The 22385-nt window shown below is 41.4% G+C and overlaps 2 protein-coding genes across 3 annotated transcripts in view; one reads left to right on the plus strand and one right to left on the minus strand.

Annotated features, from left to right (window-relative positions):
- The window catches only part of LOC309559164 (dynein axonemal heavy chain 3-like), a 480621-nt gene extending 468201 nt beyond the window's left edge, over positions 1-12420 (plus strand). Inside the window, exon 48 of the mRNA XM_082262311.1 lies at positions 12064-12420. Coding sequence (XP_082118437.1) covers positions 12064-12417 — 354 coding nt within the window. The 3' untranslated portion in view covers positions 12418-12420. The remainder of the gene's footprint in view (positions 1-12063) is intronic.
- Positions 12421-16693: 4273 nt separating this feature from the next.
- LYRM1 (LYR motif containing 1) overlaps positions 16694-22385 on the minus strand; it is a 70082-nt gene continuing 64390 nt past the window's right edge. For both annotated transcript variants that reach the window (XM_082262224.1, XM_082262223.1), the window contains exon 4: positions 16694-16884. In XM_082262224.1, coding sequence (XP_082118350.1) covers positions 16768-16884 — 117 coding nt within the window. In that variant the 3' untranslated portion in view covers positions 16694-16767. The remainder of the gene's footprint in view (positions 16885-22385) is intronic.

The following is a 22385-nucleotide window of genomic DNA, read 5'->3' on the forward strand; positions in this document are numbered from 1 at the left end:
ATATTTCCTCATAGCTGAGCTTCCTTATGCCTCTTTTCAGTTTGGTTGCCCTTCTATGCACTTTCTCCAGTTCCCCAATATCCTTTTTGTAAACTGGTGCCAAAAACTGAATTGCATATTCCAGAATAATTTGTGACATACTCAGTTTATATATCCCGGGTAACTACTGTATAGGCCGGTCAGCCTATCAGTAGTCTGCAAGATTTTGGAGGGGATGTTAAGGGACCACATACAAGACATTAGTAATGAAAATAGTATTAGTAGTAATCAGCATGGATTCATGAAAAATCGTTCTTGCCAAACCAATCTATTAACCTTCTACGATGAAGTGAGTTGCCATCTAGATAAAGATAAGCCTGTGGATGTGGTTTATCTGGACTTTGCGTTCCCCACAAACGCTTACTGTACAAACTAAGGAAGGTAGGTATGGACCATAAGGTGAGTACCTGGATAGAGAACTGGCTCCAGGGGAGAGTTCAGAGGGTGGTGATAAATGGGGAGTACTCGGATTGGGCGGGTGTGGAAAGTGGGGTCCCCCAAGGTTCTGTCCTGGGGCCAATCCTGTTTAACTTATTCATAAATGATCTAGAGGAGGGGATATCCAGCACAATCTCGGTATTTGCGGACGATACTAAACTAAGCATGCCAATATCTTCTATGCAAGATCTGGAAAACTTACAAGAGGATCTGAACAAAATAATGGGGTGGGCAACTACATGGCAGATGAGGTTTAATGTTGAAAAATGTAAAATAATGAACCTGGGCATCAGTAATGCGAAAGCAAGCTACACTCTGGGGGGGAAACCTCTGGGTGAGTCTAGGATGGAAAAGGACCTGGGGGTACTGGTAGACAACAGGCTTGGCAGTGGCATGCAATGCCAAGCCGCTGCAAGCAAAGCAAACAGAATGCTGGGATGTATAAAAAAAAAGGGGATTCACTCCAGAAATAAAGAGATTATTCTCCCTCTCTACAAGACTCTGGTCTGGCCACATCTGGAGTATGCTGTCCAGTTCTGGGCATCGGTCTTCAGGAAGGATGTGCTGGAACTGGAGAGAGTCCAGAGAAGGGCAACAAAAATAATTAGGGGAATGGAGGGCATTGGCTATGAGGAAAGACTACAAGCACTGAACTTATTCTCTCTGGAGAAGAGACGATTGAGGGGGGATATGATATCAATGTACAAATACTGTACTGGCGACCCTAGCATAAAGAAAAAACTTTTCAGAGAAAGGGAATACAATAAGACATGGGACCACTCACTAAAACTTGAGGAAAAATGGTTTAAGCTAAAAATACGTAGGGGGTTCTTTACTGTCAGAGCAGTGGGGATGTGGAATTCTCTTCCGTATCAGCAGGGAGCATTGATAGTTTCAAAAAACTATTAGATGGGCACCTTAAAGACCACAACATACAGGGGTATACAATGTATGGTTAACAGCAAACACACACTCACCAATCATAGGTTGAACTGGATGGACTGATGTCTTTTTTCAACATCACTAACTATGTAAGTTTAGATATATACACACAGACTCCTAAAAACACTGTGATTCTCTTACCTTGGGCATCATTTGCATCCCTTTGGATTGCTAATGCTATAGCACCTAGAACTGTTCATAGAAAACACTTACCCAGGCTGGTGGTAGTTACTCATCCCCTCCACTCAAGTCCATCCATTGTCGGAAAAGTAACTAACTAGGGTTGCGCCAATATCAATAACAAGCATTTGCACAAATAATTGCTGCATCCCTATTAGTTACTGCTTGCACAAAAAAAAAACCTCGCCCACCCTTAGCACTACTTTATATCTTACAATGATTTTATCCTTTGGGGGCAATTCTACCTACTAAAAAAATCCAAATATAAACATTAAACCTTTATACTGTAAGTAATTGACACAGTACTACAAAACAATTAGTGAATAAAGGGGGGGGGGGGGGTGTGAAGGCACCTAGTTTCTATTAAAAAGTTGACACTTAAAGGAAAACAGATCTGCTGCCTTTTTAAATGTGTGTACACAATTTAAACAAATGAAAATAAGGGGATGAAAGGACACTGATACATAGTGTCTCAAATCAAAATAGTAAATATTCCAACAGTGTATAAACAATACTTGATCAATATTAGGAGAAACCAATATATAAAATTAGTGTGCAGTGCTCAGAAATACTACTGTGTGTAAAGTGCTTAAACCAAGCATATGTACATCCTGTACAAGAAAATGTGCCCGATTAATAGAGATTTACGTGCTGAAGTGGTAGATAAAAGCAAAAACTATTCAGTACAATGTACAATATATATGGTGAACAAATGATACTTGTGCGGTACCAGGTGCAAAGTGCCGGGTCTATATAATTAAGGTGCTTAAGTGATGGACTGAATACAAACAAATGTGAATTGATATACACTAGTGATATTCGTATCTATCAGTGCCGCACTTAGTGATATACAATGCATATGGGTGACATATTTAGTGAATAATTCCACAAAGGATTAGTGCAATTATCAAGTGCAGGTGTTACAATAGTAACCGATTAGACCATTTGGTGACTTTCAAGGAGAATGTTATATCCAGGTGTTTCCCCTCGTGATCCTGGTGAGCTATGTGATAATAATTAAATGCTCACCAGAGATCGGCGGGTCACACAGACCCTGCAGACATTAAGATATTTATCATACTGGATAAACATGGGTATGGTCACTCCTTCTCCTCTCTCCTTTAATAGGGTCTCCTGGATCACTCACTTTTTTCTCTCCTGCACCTTGGGTCATCGGGGGGTTAATCCATCACCTTTTTGTTCCAATAGGGGGTCCCTGGGTATGCGTCTCAGTAATATAAGGTATGGGAGACAGGAAGCCGTATATAGTGTAACACCGTTTTTCATTTAAATTAAAAAGACAAAAGTAAAATGGGTGCTTACATTTGTAGGTGCCCTCCTGGCACAGGTAAGGGTGCTTAAAATGGCTGTGTGCAATCTGCAATGTCTGTAGATAGACCGGCTTGCTCTGCAGTGACTGGTACCGTGGCAGCGGATGGCGTGCGTTACACCGCGCGTTCCACCAGGAAGTCTTCCTGATGACGCATTGTGAATGCGAAATGCATTGTGGTCTAAGCTTAGTATTCTGAACCAGCGACGTCATATCCTACCGACGGTGGAACGCACGCTGACCGCTTCCATGCTACCAGTCACTGAAGAGCAAGCCGGTCTATCTACAGACATTGCGGCTTGCACACAGCCATTTTAAGCACCCTTACCTGTGCCAGGAGGGCACCTACAAACGTGAGAATAAAGTGAGTGATCCAGTAGACCCTATTAAAGGAGAGTGGCCATACCCATGTTTATCCAGTAGGATAAATATCTTAAAGTCTGCAGGGTCTGTGTGACCCGCCGATCTCTGGTGAGCATTTAATTATTATCACATAGCTCACAAGGATCACGAGGTGAAACACCTGGATATAACATTCTGCTTGAAAGTCACCAACTGGACTAATAGGTTACTATTGTAACACCTGCAATTGATAATTGCACTAATCCTTTGTGTATATCACCAAGTGCGGCACTGATAGATACGAATATCACTAGTGTATATCAATACACATTTGTTTGGATTAAGTCCATCACTTCAGCACCTTAATTATATATGTGGGAAAATTGGAGGTAAATGGCGCTGTCAGACATATAAATTAGGGAATATAAATATATCAATGGGTACACTGATGACGTGAAATAAATAAGTAAAAGTGTCAGATCATAAATTAGAACGTGATATAATGGATCATTATAAAGTGTAAAATGTATATGTAAAACTAAATTATTATATGTTTAAAAAGTTGATAAAGGTCTATCGTGAATAAATAATAAATATTGGTGCAAATATAAGTGATAAAATGGATTCGGTATGTGACAATAAAAAATATAAATCTGATCCAATTCTGAAACACATTAATAAAATCAATACATAAAGTGGTATATTGCATAAATTCAGTAGCTAAAATAAATAGATAAATATTAAACAATTAAGGTGCTAATAATCAAGTGCATCAGTGTGCTGGTAAGCCAAAAAGTATAAGCAATATGTGAAACGATCAAATCATAAACAGTGTCCCAGCAAATTGTATAAAGTGTCCATAGAAATAACCATAAAAGTAACCATAAAGATTCTGGTGCCACAAATAATCAAATATAAATAAGTCCCAAGATGTAGAGGGAGAAGAGATTATCAGGAGAAGGTGGATTCCAGAGGTTCCAAAAATGGTGGGGGTGCTCAGTAAAGGAATAAGTGCTCCCCTCCTATTGCTCCCGCACTCACCAGATGATGGTACCCCCACAGGGGTAAACAGCGTTTGGGGTGACTCTCAAGGGTCCCTCCAAAGGCTGGTTAATAATCCACTTAATCCCGACCTCTTATAGTGTATTCTTCTCCAGGGAAAATTGGTAGGTAATGACTCCTCATAAGTACTCCGATATAAATGAGAGAGATCCGGGTGAAGGAAGAAAAAAGGGACTCCAATAGTGAAGTATTGAAATGCAAAGGTGCTTTATTAAACATAAATTACAATACTCACATTCAATATAGAAGAAAAAGTGCATGTATGTCCTAGGGACCGCAACACCCTCGTGTAGCGGTTGTTTTCCGGGACGCGGTGCGTTCCACCGGCCGGATGTACTTTGCACCTGGTACCGCACAAGTATCATTTGTTCACCATATATATTGTACCGAATAGTTTTTGCTTTATCTACCACTTCAGCACGTAAATCTCTATTAATCGGGCACATTTTCTGGTACAGGGTGTACCTATGCTTGGTTTAAGCACTTTACACAAAGTAATATTTCTGAGCACTGCACACTAATTTATATATTGGTTTCTCCTAATATTGATCAAGTATTGTTTATACACTGTTGGAATATTTACTATTTTGATTTGAGAGACTGTATGTATGAGCGCCCTTTCATCCCCTTATTTTCACTACAAAACAATACTATCAAAGAACATAATATATAATCAGAATCATTTACAAATGCTACTTTGTTCCACTACAAAAACATTTTAAAGGGTTCCTTTACAACTGCATGTTATTTTTCTTAAACCCCTCTTTAATCATGTTAATAAAAGAGGTATAGAAGTACCTCTTATTATGATGTACTATTACTGTGGCATTATTGCCAAACCTATTACATTGTAAATCAATACAAGGCACAGTGTAATATATCATCATCTGCATTCAACTAATTGCAAGTGCTGTAAAAACTGACATCCCCATCATCAAATCCACGTTTTACAATTGGCATGAACTTAAAGAAATAAAATGAACACCCTACACCCTCCCCACTGCACCTACCTCCATGGGTGATATAGTTTCATTATCCACATAACTCACTGCAATGGTGCACAGGCAAGATTATACGTTGTGAACCCTTTTTCCTGGATTAAAGGAGTTGTAAAGTCAGAAGGTTTTTTTTTATCTTAATACATTCTTTGCATTAACCACTTGTCTACAGGGCATTTAAACCCTGCTCCTGCCCAGGCCAATTCTCAGCTTTCACCGATGTCGCACTTTGAATGACAATTGTGCGGTGATGCAACACTGTACCCAAATTAAATTTTTATCATTTTTTTCAAACAAATAAGAGCTTTCTTTTAGTGGTATTTAATCACTACTGGGGTTTTTATTTTTTGCTGAACGAAAAAAAAAAATCGAAAAATTTTGAAAAATTTTGATAAGCAACACTGATAAGGCAGCACTGATAGGTGGCACTGATGGGCACTGGTAGGTGGCGCTGAAGGGCACTAATAGGCAGCACTCTAGGGCACTGATGGGCACTAATAGGTGGCAATGATAGGTACTGGTAGGTGATTCCGGAAGGACGGGTAGAGCAGAGAGCCGGCCAGCTTTATTTTATCTTACAAGAGTTTTCCTTTGTACAGTGTAAATGCAATTTCATTGGTTAATAAAGCGTTTAAAGTTTTTACACTATGGAGCCTTTATTTTCTTTGTGGATCCCCAATGGCGGGTACCATTTCCTTGGGCCCGAGCGGAGTACTGCATGAGCGGATCGTGTCTATCATCTTCCTCCTTGTGGCGACTCGACTTTTTAAGGTTCCTCTCATCTCCTCCATCTTATGTGGGCGGTTTCTAGGGTCACAAGCTGACCTGATATTTAGGATTGCTTCCATTTTTTCACTTCATATGGCAGCTTGATCTTTTGGCCTCTTGTATGTGGCAAGCAGATCTTATTTACGGTGGTGGATTTATCACTGGCGGTGGAGGATACCACATTACGTGTGATTAATATTTGGAAAGAATTTTTCACATCTGTCACCAGCTGTGTTTACATGAAGATTTGTGATTCACATTTCACAGTTTTTGGGACATTTATTATTAATTTATTAATTAATATTTCTTATTTTGTCACATTATTTTATGTTTGAATAATACTGATTGGTTGTTCCAACCTATTACTATTCTCAAGCCATTTATTCACTTTTGTGTGTATATATATATATATATATATATATATACACATACACACACACACTATTGATCACTATCTTTAGCGCAACTTGTATTATCTTATATATACATAACTTAACCCTCCTCTTATGTTAGGGTCAGAACCGACCCGTTTTCAGGTTTTGAATGTCTAGAAGTATCACATAAATTTGTTTATTGCATCAAGATTTTTTTACTTTGTCAGGAACCTCTATTTAAACAAATGTAATAGAAAAAGAATCCTTTTCACTTAATTATAAAATACTGTGGTGAAAATTAAGACGTTTATGGTGTTAGGGTCAATTCTGACCCAGTTATAATATAGGATTTTAGGACACTAATAAGTGCCAAAACTGAAATCATAAACACTCTCTGCTTCGTAACACTGACAGCCAATCACCTCTCAACCCTGTGAGCTGTAGTTAGGGAGGGGCCTATCTCTTTGCCTGCTTGTCTGCTTCTCTAAATAAAGTGCAGAAACATAGGACCAATACATTTCAGAGTTGCTGACTTTATTTTACCATTTTTTAAATTTGAAAATGAGAGGTATGCTATCAAAAGAAAGGTCTAAGGGGTCACACCAAAAATATTAAAACCTTTTCAAGGATAAAGAAGCCTAACAAGGTAACCAAGAGGTAAGAAACAAATTGGATGATAAATAATTGTTCAGAGGGCATTTTATGGCTGATTTAAGACACGGGTCAAAACCGACCCGTTAACATCATGGATAGTAACAGAAAGCTAACATAAGAGGAGGGTTAATCAAGGAGTGCCAGTAATAGGCTATAAAAGCCCTGGGTGGCACATGCCAGTGGCGACTATTTGTATTTTATTCTATTTTATTTGCTGCACATTTTGGGCATAAGTTCACAATGGTTTAAGCCCTGATGAAGCCACAAATTTGGCTTGTTTGTTTCAGTTGGTGACTTTAGTATGATTTAGCTCTTTTTCAGTTTAGAGAGTGACTTTTAGGAAATTAAGATAGCGCCTTATCTTCACTGAAGAGGACAACTGTACAATTATGTTTAAATGTGTTATGAAAGAATGTATAATTTATTGCTTTCATACTGTAAAGGAGAACTTTAGGTGGATTTGAGATAAAACTGAGATGAGAATTTTTTTTTTTTACAATTTGAGAAAGTTGACTGATCACTATATGTAGACACAGCAGATGAAGTAGGATTGGGGCTGATTATTTAAAAAGGATTAGTAAACGCTGAAGTCACCTTCCAAAATAGCACACACAAGCACAATTGAAGTTGTACGCATCCGAATACATGAGAAAATAAAGGTCGTTTCCTACTCTGATAGGGCTAGATGTGCAAACAGAAAATGTATGTTAGACCATTTATGTGAAAAATACCATATCTCTATGCATAGTAGTAATGAATACATTATATCCAGCATGTTTCAAATGAATTCCACTAAAAACTGTTCACATCTTAAGGGCCATACACACTAAGATTTTCTGAAGACTTTTTCCTTCAGATTTACCTTTTCTATGTAGTGCAATGGCCTGCCAGATTGCATACAAATTGAAAGTGTTTGGGTTTGACCTCATATTATATGGTTTTGGCAAGTCTAAAGGAAAAAGTCTTCAGAAAATCTTATAGTGTGTATGGCCCATTACACACACCCTCTTACACACAACCTCCACTTAAGAACAGTAGACAAAAAAATTTGGATTTTTGTCTTACCGTAAAATCCTTTTCTCTGATGTTCATTGACGGATGCAGTCTCTGATCTTCATTATCAATAGGGTTATACTGCCCCCTACAGGAGTAGGACACTAGGCAGAAAAAAGTTCTGGTTATGCTTATGGGCAGTCCCCAGGGGTATAACCTCTCTCCCTGCTATAGGATGTCAGTTTTGTATCAAAGCAGTATCATAAAATACCAACACAACTCAAAATAGAAGGGCGGGTACTGCGTCCGTCAATAAATATCAGAGAAAAGGATTTTACAGTAAGACAAATATCCAATTTTCTCTCGTTCATTGACAGACGCAGTCTCTGATCTTCATATCAGGAGTGACGTCCCAAAGCAGTGCCATAAAAATGACAGCAGAAAAATCATTTCTAAAGGTAAAACCATAGCCAACCAGGCAACATAGGACTCATCAGAACAACAAGATGAGACCCACCTGAAAAAACATCAAACACCCTTAAACGGCAGCCCGCAAAACATTTTGCGGCCAAAAGAGGCATCTGCAGATGCCAGCAAATCCACCTTGTAAAACTTTGTGAAAGTGTGAACAGACGACCAGGTAGCCACCTTGCAAACCTGAAGCAAAGATGCCTGATGGCGAAAAGCCCAGGAAGCACTAAGCGCCAGAGTAGAATGTGCCTTAACAGGGAAAGGTGGAACCTGACCCTTAATCGAATAAGCCTGCACAACTGTCTGGTCCACCTGGAAATATTCACAGCAGACGCAGGCAGCCCTTTCCTTGGGCCATCTGTGAGTACAAAGAGCAAATCTGACATTCGAAAAGACTCAGTAGACGCCAAGTACACCCTGAGTGCCCGAACCAATTACAAAATATGTAATGCAATTTCCTTAGGATGTTTAGGCTTGGGACACAAAGACACGATGTCCTCACTTAAGTGAAAACTGGAAACCACCTTCAGAAGGAAGGACGAAGCCGGATGAAGAAAATTGCCAAAGCCGAAACCTGACCCTTGATAGTACTCAAGGCTAACTTTTGATCAACTCCCCGTTGAAAGAAAGCCAAGAACCGAGCCACCAAGTAAGAGCGAGTAGGGAACCCCAAGAGACTCACACCACGCAATATACGACTTCCTTGTACGATGATAGATCTTCCTAGAAGTCGCTTTCCTCACTTTAAGCAGAGTAAGAATCACTGAAGCAGATAATCCCCTGTCCTTCAGCACCTGGCTTTCAACAGCCAAGCCGACAAAGCCAGCGACTGTAAAGCAGGATGGAAGATTGGCCCTTGAGACAGTAGATCCAGCCTGAGAGGAAGTCTCCAAGGAGCCTCTGCGACTAGCCTGACCAGGTCGACGTACCAAGCTCAGCAAGGCCAGTCCGGAGCTACAAGAATGACCGGAATCCCTTCTGCATCGATCCTGCGAAGAAGTCTTGGCAGCAACTTGAGAGGAGGAAAGGCATACAATAGCCGATACTGACCCCACGGGGCCACCAGCATGTCCGTGGCATCTGCCAGAAGGTCCCGGAGTGGGCCACAAACCTTTGCACTTTTCTGTTGAACCAAGATGCCAACAGATCTACATCTTGAGTGCCCCAACGAAGGCACAACTGCTGGAACACCTACGGATGGAGAGCCCATTCCCCTTGATCCAAGGTCTATTGACTGAGGAAATCCGCTTGCAGTCTGGAGTGTTTGAAGTTTGTCCGGATGAAGAAACACCCTGGCTGTGGATGAGTCCAAAGTCAGGCCCAGATAGTCCAGTCTCATGTAAGGGGACAACTTCTGAAGGTTCAGAATCCACCCGAACTCCTCCAGAATTCTCATTGTGATCTCCAAATTTGTCACCAGCACCGTGGGAGACGCCATGTGCTGAAGCAGATCGTCAAGGTAACCCGGGACCGATATTTCCCGCTGTCATAACAGTGCCAGGACCAAAGCCAACACCTTTGTGAAGCCCCGAGGAGCAGAGGCAAGACAAAAGGTTAATGCCACAAACTGATAATGATCCTCTCCCACAGCAAAGTGCAGAAACAATTGATGTCCTGCCCATATTGGGATGTGAAGGTAGGCATCTTTGATGTCTTAGCTTTATTCAGTCTGGAGACTGGAAGGTCCACCGAAGATGGCACAGTCCACTTCTTTATAAGGGACTCCTCAAAGGGGTAGCGCCTAGCAATCTGCTTAGGCACCCCAGGGGAATGCTTTGGGTGGTCCCATTCTTTTTTGAGCATTTTGTCAAAATACGCGGGAAAGGGAAAATCCTTTGCCGCTCTGGATGGCTTGTGAGTACCAAACGTAACCTGCGCCTTTTTCGCAGTCGCAGCTGCGTCCTCCATTTTTTGGGTCTCACGCACAGATACAACCAGTGTGTCCACCAGCACTTTTTCTTGCATGGTGGCGGAGGTAGAGATGTCATCCTCACTATCAGAGGAGCAGAAGTGAGGTAGTAGACCTGGGAGGGAGACCCGCGTCTGCGGTGGCTGAATCAGATTCAGAATTTGACACATTAGATGAGGCAGCGGTAGGCGGAGGGCATTTTTTGGCACCTCACCCTTTAAAGGCCACCTCCACCCGGGACACAAAGCATTCCAGGACCGCTGAAAGTGCATCTATGGACAGCTGGGATCTAGGGGGCCCTGCGGCCTCCTTGAGGGGGTCAGGTAGGGAAACTTGTTCTGCAGGGTCCATGTTGCACCAGGGGAACCCATCAGCAAAAAGTTGAGAAATGTTTTTTTTCCAAAAACATCCCACCGCACTACAGCGCCCCCAAGAGGTCAGGCAGAGCGCACTGAAGAGCCCCCGGGAGTAGTTACAAACATCCCACAGCCCCAGTAGTGAGGGGGGAGGCGACAGTACAGAGGGGAATCCGGGGTTGTGAGGGTCTGACAGTCCTAGGGAGGGGCCCGCGTCCACCCCAAAACCTGCCAGGGGAAGGAGGAGGGAACATTTACTCACCATACCAAGAACAGACGGGCACCATCTCCTGACAGAACCCCTCTCCGCCGAAGTGGGGGGGCTGTCGGCCAATAGGATCATATGCGACCTGGCAAAACATTTAACTCGCGGGCCAGTCCCTGTCCTGTGAGACTATGTCGCGTCCGACATAGCGCGGAGCTGGGGGCTGCACACGCTCGCTGGCCAGCTGGGGTGACCACTGAATCTTTATATCCAGCCCGTCGCCCAGATCCAGCTTAGTTGCTTGTAGATCTCACAGGAGAAAAAGCGAATTAGAAAAAAAAACTTTTGCCAGGACCAGAGATCCCAGCAAAGAACTAGGTCCTTACTCCTGACTAGGCAGATTAAAACGGACATCCTAAAGCAGGGAGATAGGGTATACCCTCTGGGACTGCCCATAGGCGTAGCCAGAACTTTTTTCTGCCTAGTATCCTACTCCTGTAGGGGGCAGTATAACCCTACTGATATGAAGATCAGTGACTGCGTCCGTCAATGAACGATAGAGAAATCTTGGGTTGTGCGTTATATGAAAAGATTTTGGCATTTAAACCTAGGTCTTTCAACTGCCAAAGCCATCTACTTTCTTGTCCATATCTCCTCCACTTTCACTGGGGGACACCCCATCTAAGACCCAGGTAACCTACCACACTACCTCCATATTCCAGAACAAAATGCCTCACTACTGGAGACATTAAATTGTTCAAATAAACATTGATACAACTGTTGCCTTAGCATTATCCTACGTACTAAAATACATAATTACCTGGTCAGTTGTGTTCGAATGATTCCTTATCTGACCAGTACCTGTTTTTTTCTAAAATATCTTCTATATTAAAAAGGTACATGTAGTATTATGGTTGCTTTGGTTACCCACAATGCTTTTCCCTTACATTTTGATTGTATTCTGCACACATTGTATAAATTTTCATCTGTCTTCCATTTCAGGTGACCAGTTATGAGCACACCATAGATACATCTCCAGAAGATGGTGCTTACATCAGAGGACTCTTCCTAGAGGGAGCACGCTGGGACAGACAAGAGATGCAGATTGGGGAATCTCTTCCCAAAATCCTGTATGATCCTCTACCTATCATATGGCTGAAACCAGGAGAAAGTGCAAAATTTGAGCACAAAAACTCATATTTCTGTCCTGTATATAAAACCAGTGCTAGGCGGGGAACTCTCTCCACCACCGGCCATTCCACCAACTATGTCCTCTCTATAGAACTTTCCACAGACAAACCTCAGAAACATTGGATTAACCGTGGTGTGGCAGCCCTCTGCCAGCTGGATGATTAAATGACGTAAAGAGTAGGATTTCTCTCTTCCTACTAGTTATTTTATTTGCACTACTGCTATACACATTCTGTTTGAAAAAATGTCAGCGGTCACATAGTATGTGCCTTAAATACCAGCCTGCTGTGTACAATTGGTTGTATAAATCATTAAATTTGAACTTAATCCAATTTTGTAGACCTGGTGAATTAATTTATTGATCCATGAGCAACATGCCTGACAAAGCCTTTTATATACTCTTCTTACCTTACTAGCACATATCAGCGATAAGGTTTGGTTAAAACTATTTCCATAGACATACCTACAGTATATATTCAATTTGTAGGGTGTTTTAATATTGAACACATTCAGTAAGCTCTCAGTTTTACCAGGTGTAAGAGGTGTGTCAAATAGCAAATAAAATACATGCGTAAATTTATATTAAGTGGTTTCCCCAGGTTTTTGTTCTTTGGCAGCAAACTTGAGTACAAAGTCTTCCTTAATGGTGGTACACAAAACAGAACACAAAACTTTCAGTCACCTGGCAAATCATAGTCTTAAACAAGGATGCATCAAATGAGAGTTGCAGAAAATGCATTATTGCTTTTCTCTCTGCGCTTGTTCAGCATCAGTTGGTAAAAAGTGTTAAAACAAACCTTTTTAAAAGCAGGCAAGTAAATATTATTTTCAGACAGAGTTCAGATATAGATAGTATCCACCAATTTTTCCTATAGCAGATTTTTTTTTGTCACCCATAAGGGGAAGAGGACAGACTCTTATTAACCGACCCCTAACCCGTATACTCACTATCCTGGGCTTCCAGCCACTCTAATGGTGTAGTTGCAAAATTCTTCACGGTATCAATAGCACGTGAACTCGCACCAATGTGGCCAATCACCAGATATGAACACTTATCTGTTGAAGGTCAGGGGCTGGGCTAGTAACAGTTAGGGTCCTTTCACACGGCCGCTCCGCTTGTCCGCAAATCATCCCATCCGTTTGCGGATGATTTGCGGACATAATGTAAGTGAATAAGCGAATACCATCCGCTGACCCCTGATTTTCCTCCTTTCAGTTCTGTTCCGTTTTTACGAATGGAACAGAACCCCATTTTTTCTTCCATGTAAAAAACGGAAAGGAAGGAAAATCGGATGTCAGCGGTGTCATCCGCTGACATCCGCAATGCCATATACTTACATTATGTCCGCATATCATCCGCAAACGGATGGGATGATATGAGGGCACACAGAGCGGATGACAGAAATGTCATCTGCTCCGTGGAAAAAAAAAAAAAAAAAAGTCCCGCAGCGGACCTTTCACACGGAGCGGCCGTGTGAAAAGACCCTTAAGCTGCCCATAGATGTTTTTTAATTTTGGTGATTTAAAACAAAAAAAAACAAAAGAAAAAAGGATACTCCATCCACACAATCAAAGAGAATAAAGAAATCCCCCCCCCCCCCCCCCCCGCTGTGCAATTGTGTTCTAACAGCAGAAACTCCTCCACTGTCAGAATATACTGATCAGCGCTGCCGATTGGCTTTGGCTCCATGTGCTGATCAAGTGGGAATTTTCCAACATTCCAATTCGAGAGAAGCCGATTGTTAGATTATATTCCCACTAGTGAGAACAGCCATAGAAGAAGTCAAATCCGGCCGCACCCTGCTAATTGTGGTGATTACCGTTATAACCAAGAGTGAAAAAAAATCCCAAATTTTGGTATGCCACCAAATAAGGTATAGAGGTGAAAACTTCCTATGGGGTTACTAGTTTAAATGTAATTTTTTTGTTAAAGGTATGTTTTGGGGACACTAGCTCTGAGGTAAACATGGATTCCCTCGCTGCCTCTTTTTGGCTATGAGAGAGGAAGTGAAGTGAAGTCTCTCCAATGGGATACAGATGGCAAAACAAACCTGACGGGTTATAACTAACTTGCTCTGTTAAAAAAAAAAGGGGGGGTTTGCCTATAGTTCTACTTTAACATCATTACCTAAAATCTGCAAATTAAAAAAAAGGCATGAAGATTTTATTTCTACACTAAAATAGAAAAACTTGTGTTTCTATGGATACAAGTGCAGAGCCTTCCAAGTGGCACTTTTGCTGGTGTAGGTAAATTCCAGGTTGCATTTAGGGACATCTATGAAGACAAATTATCCAGCTTCTATTTGCTCAAAAGTGGACAGGAAACTACTCTCAATCAAAATAAATTGGACACCACACTACATGGAGCAAAGGTATTAATTAGAGAAAGTACATCCAAACATTGCTTTTTGCTCTTAGCAATTTAACTTCTAGCTGCTAAAAGTAAAACTGCACTGACAGCAGATACTAAAGTTAATGGCTATAACTTTAGTATTTAAAAGGGCAACTCCAGTCACACCTTTAAAAAAAAAAAAAAAAAAACTTTTCAGATATAAAATAAAGTTATGTATAAGAAATTTGACATTAGTAGAAAAAAAGTTCTAGCCACATTAGACATATTATCCTTTCAAGCCTGCAACTTTCCTCTTCATGATCTGCCTTCATTAGAACGTATAACACCCGTTCAGTTTTGTAATGCATGCATTGAAGGTTGATTATTTCAAATAACTTATCACTAAATACTACAGCAGTCACCATGAGGGTTACATAAATAGATTCAGTTTATTCATATACATTTCACAAAAGCCATCTGTTTAAAGGATACATATCTACATATTTTGAACACTAATTAAAATTATTATAACGGCAGTGCCTAACGATGTTATTATGACTTTTCCATTTGTACATTTTTTGCCCTTCCATGTTCCTATTTTATCAAATACAGATATTTGTAGATTAGCCACTATAGAAAGCCTGCCTATGGCTGCCTCCATGTATATACATAATTACTAATTATACATAGAAACAAGAATTCTAAAACATTAGCATACAGTATAAAACATTTTTGGCCCCAGCATCCCTTTAAGTGAGTCTTCACAACCAGGGAGGGGGTGGGACAGGCTGCCAGATCACATGACTACTGTGATTGACTGATCATAAGACCAACCTACCAGCTCCTGATCATTACCAGATACCAGGAGCTATCTATGACAGCTCAGTCTCTATGCTGAGAGCATGCAGTGAGCATGTTCCCAGCACAGAAACCTTGGCCGTCCATGTACGCATAATGAGGTCATTTGTTTATCTAGTCCCTAAATGTACATCTGTGGGTCAGAATGCCAAACATGAGCCCCACAGCTACATTTTAGGGGATTCTATTAAACAAAAATGTATTGAGGCAATACCTACATTGCATGCAATCACCTTCAATGAACCGTATTTTCTACAGAAAACTTAGCCAGGACATACAATTTGGCAGGCCATGCTAACTATTGGTTGGAATTCTACAGCATTCCCAGGCCAGATGGGAAACTCATCCTGGAACAGCAAATGACCCTCTTGCTTAGCACACACTTTGAAGAAATTACAAAACTCATCTGTCTTAGGCTCCGTTCACATCTAGGCGTTTTGGGGCGTTTTTGGGGAGTTTTTCTGCTCTAGGATCAGCTATCAAAACGCCCAACAAGACAAATCCTATTCATTTCAATGGCCCCTGTTCACATCTGAGTGTTTTGACGCTGTAAGCAAAACGCCCAACGCTCAAAGTACATGAGCTTCTTTTTGGGCAGATTACAGGCGTTTTCCATTGGTATCTATTCAATCAAAAAACGCCTGCACAAAAAACGCCTGTAAATCGCGGTAAAAATCACGGTAAAAACGCGGTAAAAATCGCAGTAAAAAACACGCGAAAACGCTACGCTCAGGTGTGAATGTAGCCTTAATATCATTCTGAATGGCGTCCCAGCATGCAGAAACACACAAGCAGTGCATAATACGTCCATCAGAGTGTGCGCAGGGGTGCCATTGAGACTGAAGGGCAACACACAACGTTTTGCTGCGCATCACACTAAAGTGAACGTTATTGCAATAACAGAGTGGGAACTGCTCTATGGACTTCACAATAGTTGTGTTGATCAGCTAGATCAATGCAAGCTCAGTACTAAGACAGAGGAAACAATTTCTATGTGCCCTGTTCCATGCAGGTAATTTGGTGTAGATTGCATTAAAATGCAGCAGTTAACAGTATTGTTAAATTATAAAAATATATACACTGTGATGCACTGTTACATTTGTTTTTACAAGCAATGTGCAGGAAGAGGAAAAACCATTGAACAAAAAATACACTAATCAGCACACAGTAGTGCATACTTCCTTTTTGCAGCCCCAGTATTGAGATCTTGCACTTCTATTTGCTAGGCTGGCTTGTATAATATGCATACAATATTCATACAAGAGTAGGGCTACAGAAAAGTATGGCAGCCTGATTGCCCCCCCCCCCCTTCCTTCCAGTAGGCACTATGAGATTTCATCATACGACTTCAGATACAGAGGCTTGGCTTGCTTCCTCAGCTTGTCTTGTTTGTTCAGTTTTTTACTGTGAGACATTGTCAGCCCCATGGGAGGAAGATGGGTCTAATAATACAAAAAAATTATATGTTAAAAGATTTATTTCAGCATTTCGGAGATAAGGTGTCCGCGCTAAACAGTTTGCAGGATTTAAAAATACATCTGAAATTTTTTACATTTTTTGGACAGAGTGGGGTCAGATACAGCACTTGACAGTTTTTTTACGGCTATCAAAATGGTACAGAAGGTGAAGTCTCTGTATTAGGGTTGAGAAATAAAATACTGACAGGTTCTAACCCTTAACAATTAAAAAATGTTAATATCAGGATTTTTGTTACTCACTGTAAAATCCCTTTCTCTGAGTTAATTGAGGAACACAGCTTCTTATTCTTGACCATAGGGTTTATAGCGCCGCTAGGTAGGAGTAGGACACCACCTATGGGCAATCCTAGCTGGTATAAGCCCCCTCTCTGCCATTTGCAAACCAGTTAGTAACAAAGCAGTACAAACGGAAAAAAGAAAAAGAAAAAAAACAATCAAAGAGGAGCAAGTGTTGTGTCAGTTATTAAACTCAGAGAAAGAGATTTTACGGTAACAAAAAATTCAGTTTTTTTTTCGCTCATTGATAGACAACTTCTTTTTCTCAAACACAGGGACATTCCAAAGCTTCCAGGTTATGTACCATGCCCTACTTCCGGGTTATGCCAGTAAGCATAGTGATATAACATCCTGTTCCGGGTTATGTACCATGCCCTACTTCCGGGTTATGCCAGTAAGCATAGTGATGTAATATCCTGTTCCGGGTTATGTACCATGCCCTACTTCCGGGTTATGCGAGTAAGCATAGTGATGCAACATCCTGTTTGCATCTCTTCTGCTGATTCATCACTGAAGTAACGGCGGAAGTGAGTTCCTTGGCATCACTCTGCCCTACTTCCGGGTGACTCGAGTAAAACAGGATGTGAATCGTTGACCTACTTCCGGTGGGAGTGCAAGATTACTGGCATGAGGCAATTGGCTGAAAGAGGGGGCTGAAGTGTATATTAAGATATCCATTAGTGCGATTGCAACCCTATGACCCTTGACAATGACGGCCTGTGTGCTATCGAAACCGGTCGGAACCTAGGAGTGCAATCACACTGCCATGTTATTTCTGGGACCGGATGAGACGCATTGAGATGTGGAAGCGCCACCCGATATCCCTAGTATTTGTTTGATCCAATGCCTGTTTTTTTCCTGCTAAATGTAAGTGTATCTACCTTATTTCAATAAATATTGCCTGTACGTACTTCACTATATTGGCCATTCCTTTACTTTACACTGCTGAGGAACGTGGGGCTGGCTAAGGATTCTGAAGTTATATATTATACTGGCGATTGCTAGGTGGATCCTCCGGGAGGGGTCTAATCTACTCTGGAATATTGGCTTCTGATGAATATCATTCTGCTTACACTGACCCCCTATAATTAAGGGGTCGGTGATTTCTGGTAAGCCTTTTCACACATTGGGTGTCCATGTGGTGAAGGGATTGAAGATCTGGTTGTGTGTGGAAGAATCCTTTGGAGACTGCACTGAAGTCTGTTTGTGCATGGGACTCTATATGCGATTTTTTCACTTATTGCTGCTGCACTTTATATTTATTTCACTGTGTATGGGACTTTATATGTGATTTATTTCACTTATTGTTGTTGCACTTTATATTCACCACTGTTAATGCACTTTATATTCATATTAATTGTTATTAATATTTATATATATACTATTACTCGTTAATGGTTCACTATATTAAAACACTACACTTAGTGCACTTTAGATGAGCGCGGCTCTGTACACCTCCATAGGTGTATTTAAACCATTCTCACGTTATTTACGATTCAGCTGCAGCTCCTTTATATGGTTCACGCCTATATGTTGCACTTTATGATTCATTAATTCTGCAGATAATTTACACGGTACACATTTTATTTCATTTTTAGCTTTATTGTCATTTAAATTTGCCATTTGCGCAGGTACTGTTGGCGATTAACGCCAACATATATATCTATCATTCCAAAGCAGTGCCAAAAAAGTAAGGGGTGGGAAACCAGAGCCAAAACAGTCCAACAATAGCTCAAAGAGGCAAACACAAACCCAACTGCAAAAAAAATACCCCACACAAGGGAACAGAAACCTCAAACCGACACCTGCTACACTTTGCGGCCCAAACAAGCATCCAAAGATGCAACAACATCTACTTTGTAAAAGGGAGGAACCCAAACCTTAATGGTATAAGCCTGAACTACCATCTGCCTAATCCACCTAGAAACCGGGACAGAGGAGGCTGTCAGACTCTTCCTTGGCTTGTCCGTGATCACAAAAAGAGAATCCGATCTCCAAAAGGAATCCATAGCAGACAGATACATCCTAATTGCACGAAGCACATCCAAAGCGTGTAACTCAACCTTTTTAGGATTTGAAGCATGTAGGCAATGTCCTCATTCAAATGAAAATCAGGCACCGCCTTTGGAAGAAATGAAAGACATGGAAGGTGAACCACCCTATCCTTGTGTACAACCAAATAAGGAGACCTAAAGGAGAAGGCCGACAACTTGACCACGCTGCCTGCGGAAGGGATTGTCACCAAAAAAGCTACCTTTGAGAGAGAGTTAGCAAGTGGATATCCCTAATATTCCCAAAAGGAGGCTTCCAAAGGCCAGAGAGAACCAAGTTCAAGTCCCATGGCAGCAACTGGGAATGCACATGAGGTGCCACATATCGAACCCCTTGGTTGAAAGTACGAATCAAACAATGCATGGCCAGGGAATGTTAAAAAGAAGATTGCAAGGGCAGAAACCTGGCCCTTGATTATACTGAAGGCCAGCTTTTGCTCAACACCCCCCGTTGAGGTCACAATCTGAGCCACAGAGAAAGAACATGGATGGACATCTGCAGCCTCACACCATGATATGTAGTCCAAGCATTATGGTTTATCTTCCTAGAGGTAGATTTTTGCTCTTTTAGCATGGTAGGGATCACTGGCCCTGATAATCCCCTTCCCACCAGAACCTGGCAATCAATAGATAAGCTGTCAAAAACAGCGACGGTAAAGCAGGGTGGAAAATCGACCCATATCAGTGTACAAGAGTCGGTGAAGCAAACCTATTGTCCTCCATAATCCCTTCGGACTGTCACCTGCGCAGTCGGCGAGGTAGAATCTCGACAGGAGGGACCACACAAATGAGATGATATTGGCGCCATCAAGGCGTCCATTGCACCTGCCAAGGGATTCCTTGTCCTTGGCACCTTCCTGTTGAAATAAGATGCTAGATCTATGACCAGAGTGCCCCCCACAGGCAAATCTGATGAAACACCTCCGGATGCAGAGACCACTCTCCTTGATCCAAAGTCTTGCAGGCTGAGGTAATCTATCCGCGAGCTTTCCACACCTGGAATGTACACAACAGATAGAGGTGGTACATAATACCACCTCTATGATCTGATATACATGATACACCTCTATAGAGGTGGTACATGATACTCTGCTCACCGGAGAATGAGTGAGGCCTCAAGCGCCACTGAAGCACTCTTCTTTCTGCCTTGGTGCTTGACATAGGCCATTGAACCCCTATCCGACTGGATCCTGACCGAGCGCTCCCAATGAAGCGCTAACCACTGTTCCAGGCATCGCCTGATCACCTGAAGTTTCGGAACATTGATTGGCAGTTAAGATTCCTCTGGCATTCAGTGACCTTGGGCCAAGCTTGACCCCAGAACTCACCCCTATGATGTCAATAGAGGCCAGAAAATCCCCCCGATGAGGGGAGGTCACCACCGAACAGATGGATTCTATATTGAACTTCTGCACCCTCACAGAGCAATTCAGGGCCTTGAGATCTAGGAGCGGACAAACCGCTTAAAAAGGGGGTGGGAGGAGATGAAGGGGGCCCAGCAGGCAACCCAGCAGCAACAGAGGGCGTGGATGGGAGAAGGAGAGCCCCACAGGGCTGACTATCCCTAAGAGCACCCGCATCCCATACCTCACATAGAAGGAAGAGGGGGAGCAATACTTACAATTCCCGTGGAGTATGCAGGTGATGCTTCGTAGACAGGTCTGCCTCCCACATGGGTCAAATGTGCCCCAGTGAGACATTTAACTCGCCAGCTCCCCCAGTCCCAACTGGGGCTGTCACAGCCAACCTAGCACGTAGCTAAAGGTATGCGTGTGCTCACTGCTCAGAGTGGGGTGACTACTGGATCTATATTATCTCGCCCTGTCGCTCAGCCCTACTGTTGATTGAAGATCTCTGCAGGAAAAAAAATCCAGAGAAAAGGAAAAAAAGCTATGAAACCACAGGTCCCTGCAGGAAACTGGGTCCTAAACACTATACAGAAATAGCAGGTTTGCCAATAAAGGGGTTTATAACAGTTAGGACTGCCTATGGGTGGTGCAGAGTTTATTTTCTGCTTGTACGACTCCTGCAGGTGGCTCTATAAACCCTATTGTCAAGAATAGGAAGCTAGCTGTCAATGAACAAAAGACAATAAAAAATGACTAAAAACGTTTAAATTAAGACTCAAAAATTAAGAGTTCCTTTGCCAAAAAATAAAAAAACAAATTACTTCCTGACAGCTGATCCCGCATAGCAAGAGTACAGAGATGGTATTTCATACAGTTGGAGAGGTTCATAGCTCCCCAGCTATGCGTTTATTTAATGCTACCAGCAGGTGAAACTTAGTAATGTAGCTTGTCCATTACCACTAAACTATACCTGAAATATTGATTACTTAGTAGGGTGGGCTACATGAAGAAGATCCATCCGTTTCTTACAAGCAGTATGCAGGAAGATGACAAACACTCAAATAAATAATACACGAATCAACACAAGCAAATTTTACCTGATTAAAAACAGTGAGCATTTTTTTTTTTTAAGGAAACAAACATACTTTATACAAGAATATACAGCATTTTAATGTAATCAGATTATCTCTATAAATAATATATTTTTTGTGCATTACCTCCTCTTCGGCCTGTCCCCAAGATAGAAACCTTAACCCCTTAGCACTCAGCCCCAGCTCATGTGCAATTACCCCTTAGTGTCCATCCTTCTGCACTTACTGTAGGTAAGTTCCCCTCATGTGTATTATCTCCTCAGTGCTTAAACCTCATCCGAAGATCATGTAGATTAAGCATTCAACACTTAGTACCCAATGCATGTGCTTTAACCACTTGAGCTCCGGAAGGTTATACCCCTTTCATGACAAGCCATTTTTTGCTATTCAGCACTGTGCAACTTTAACTGGCAATTGCATCATCATGCAACACTATACGCAAATTACATTTTTCACAAACAGATTTCTTTTGGGGGAATTTGATCACCACTAGTTTATTTTTTTTTTTGCTATGTAAACAAAATAAAATGAATATTTTGAAAAAAAAAAAAAAAGTCCCAATATTTTCTACTTTTGGTTATAAAACATATCCAATAATGTCACATTTCCTAATAGATTTAGGCCAAACTATATTCTGCTACATGTCTTTGGTTAAAAAAAATCAAGTGTATATTAATTGGCTATGTGTGAAAGCATTT

The sequence above is a fragment of the Pelophylax lessonae genome, assembly GCF_965119305.1.
Source record: "Pelophylax lessonae genome assembly, chromosome: 6".
Lineage (NCBI taxonomy): Eukaryota > Metazoa > Chordata > Amphibia > Anura > Ranidae > Pelophylax > Pelophylax lessonae.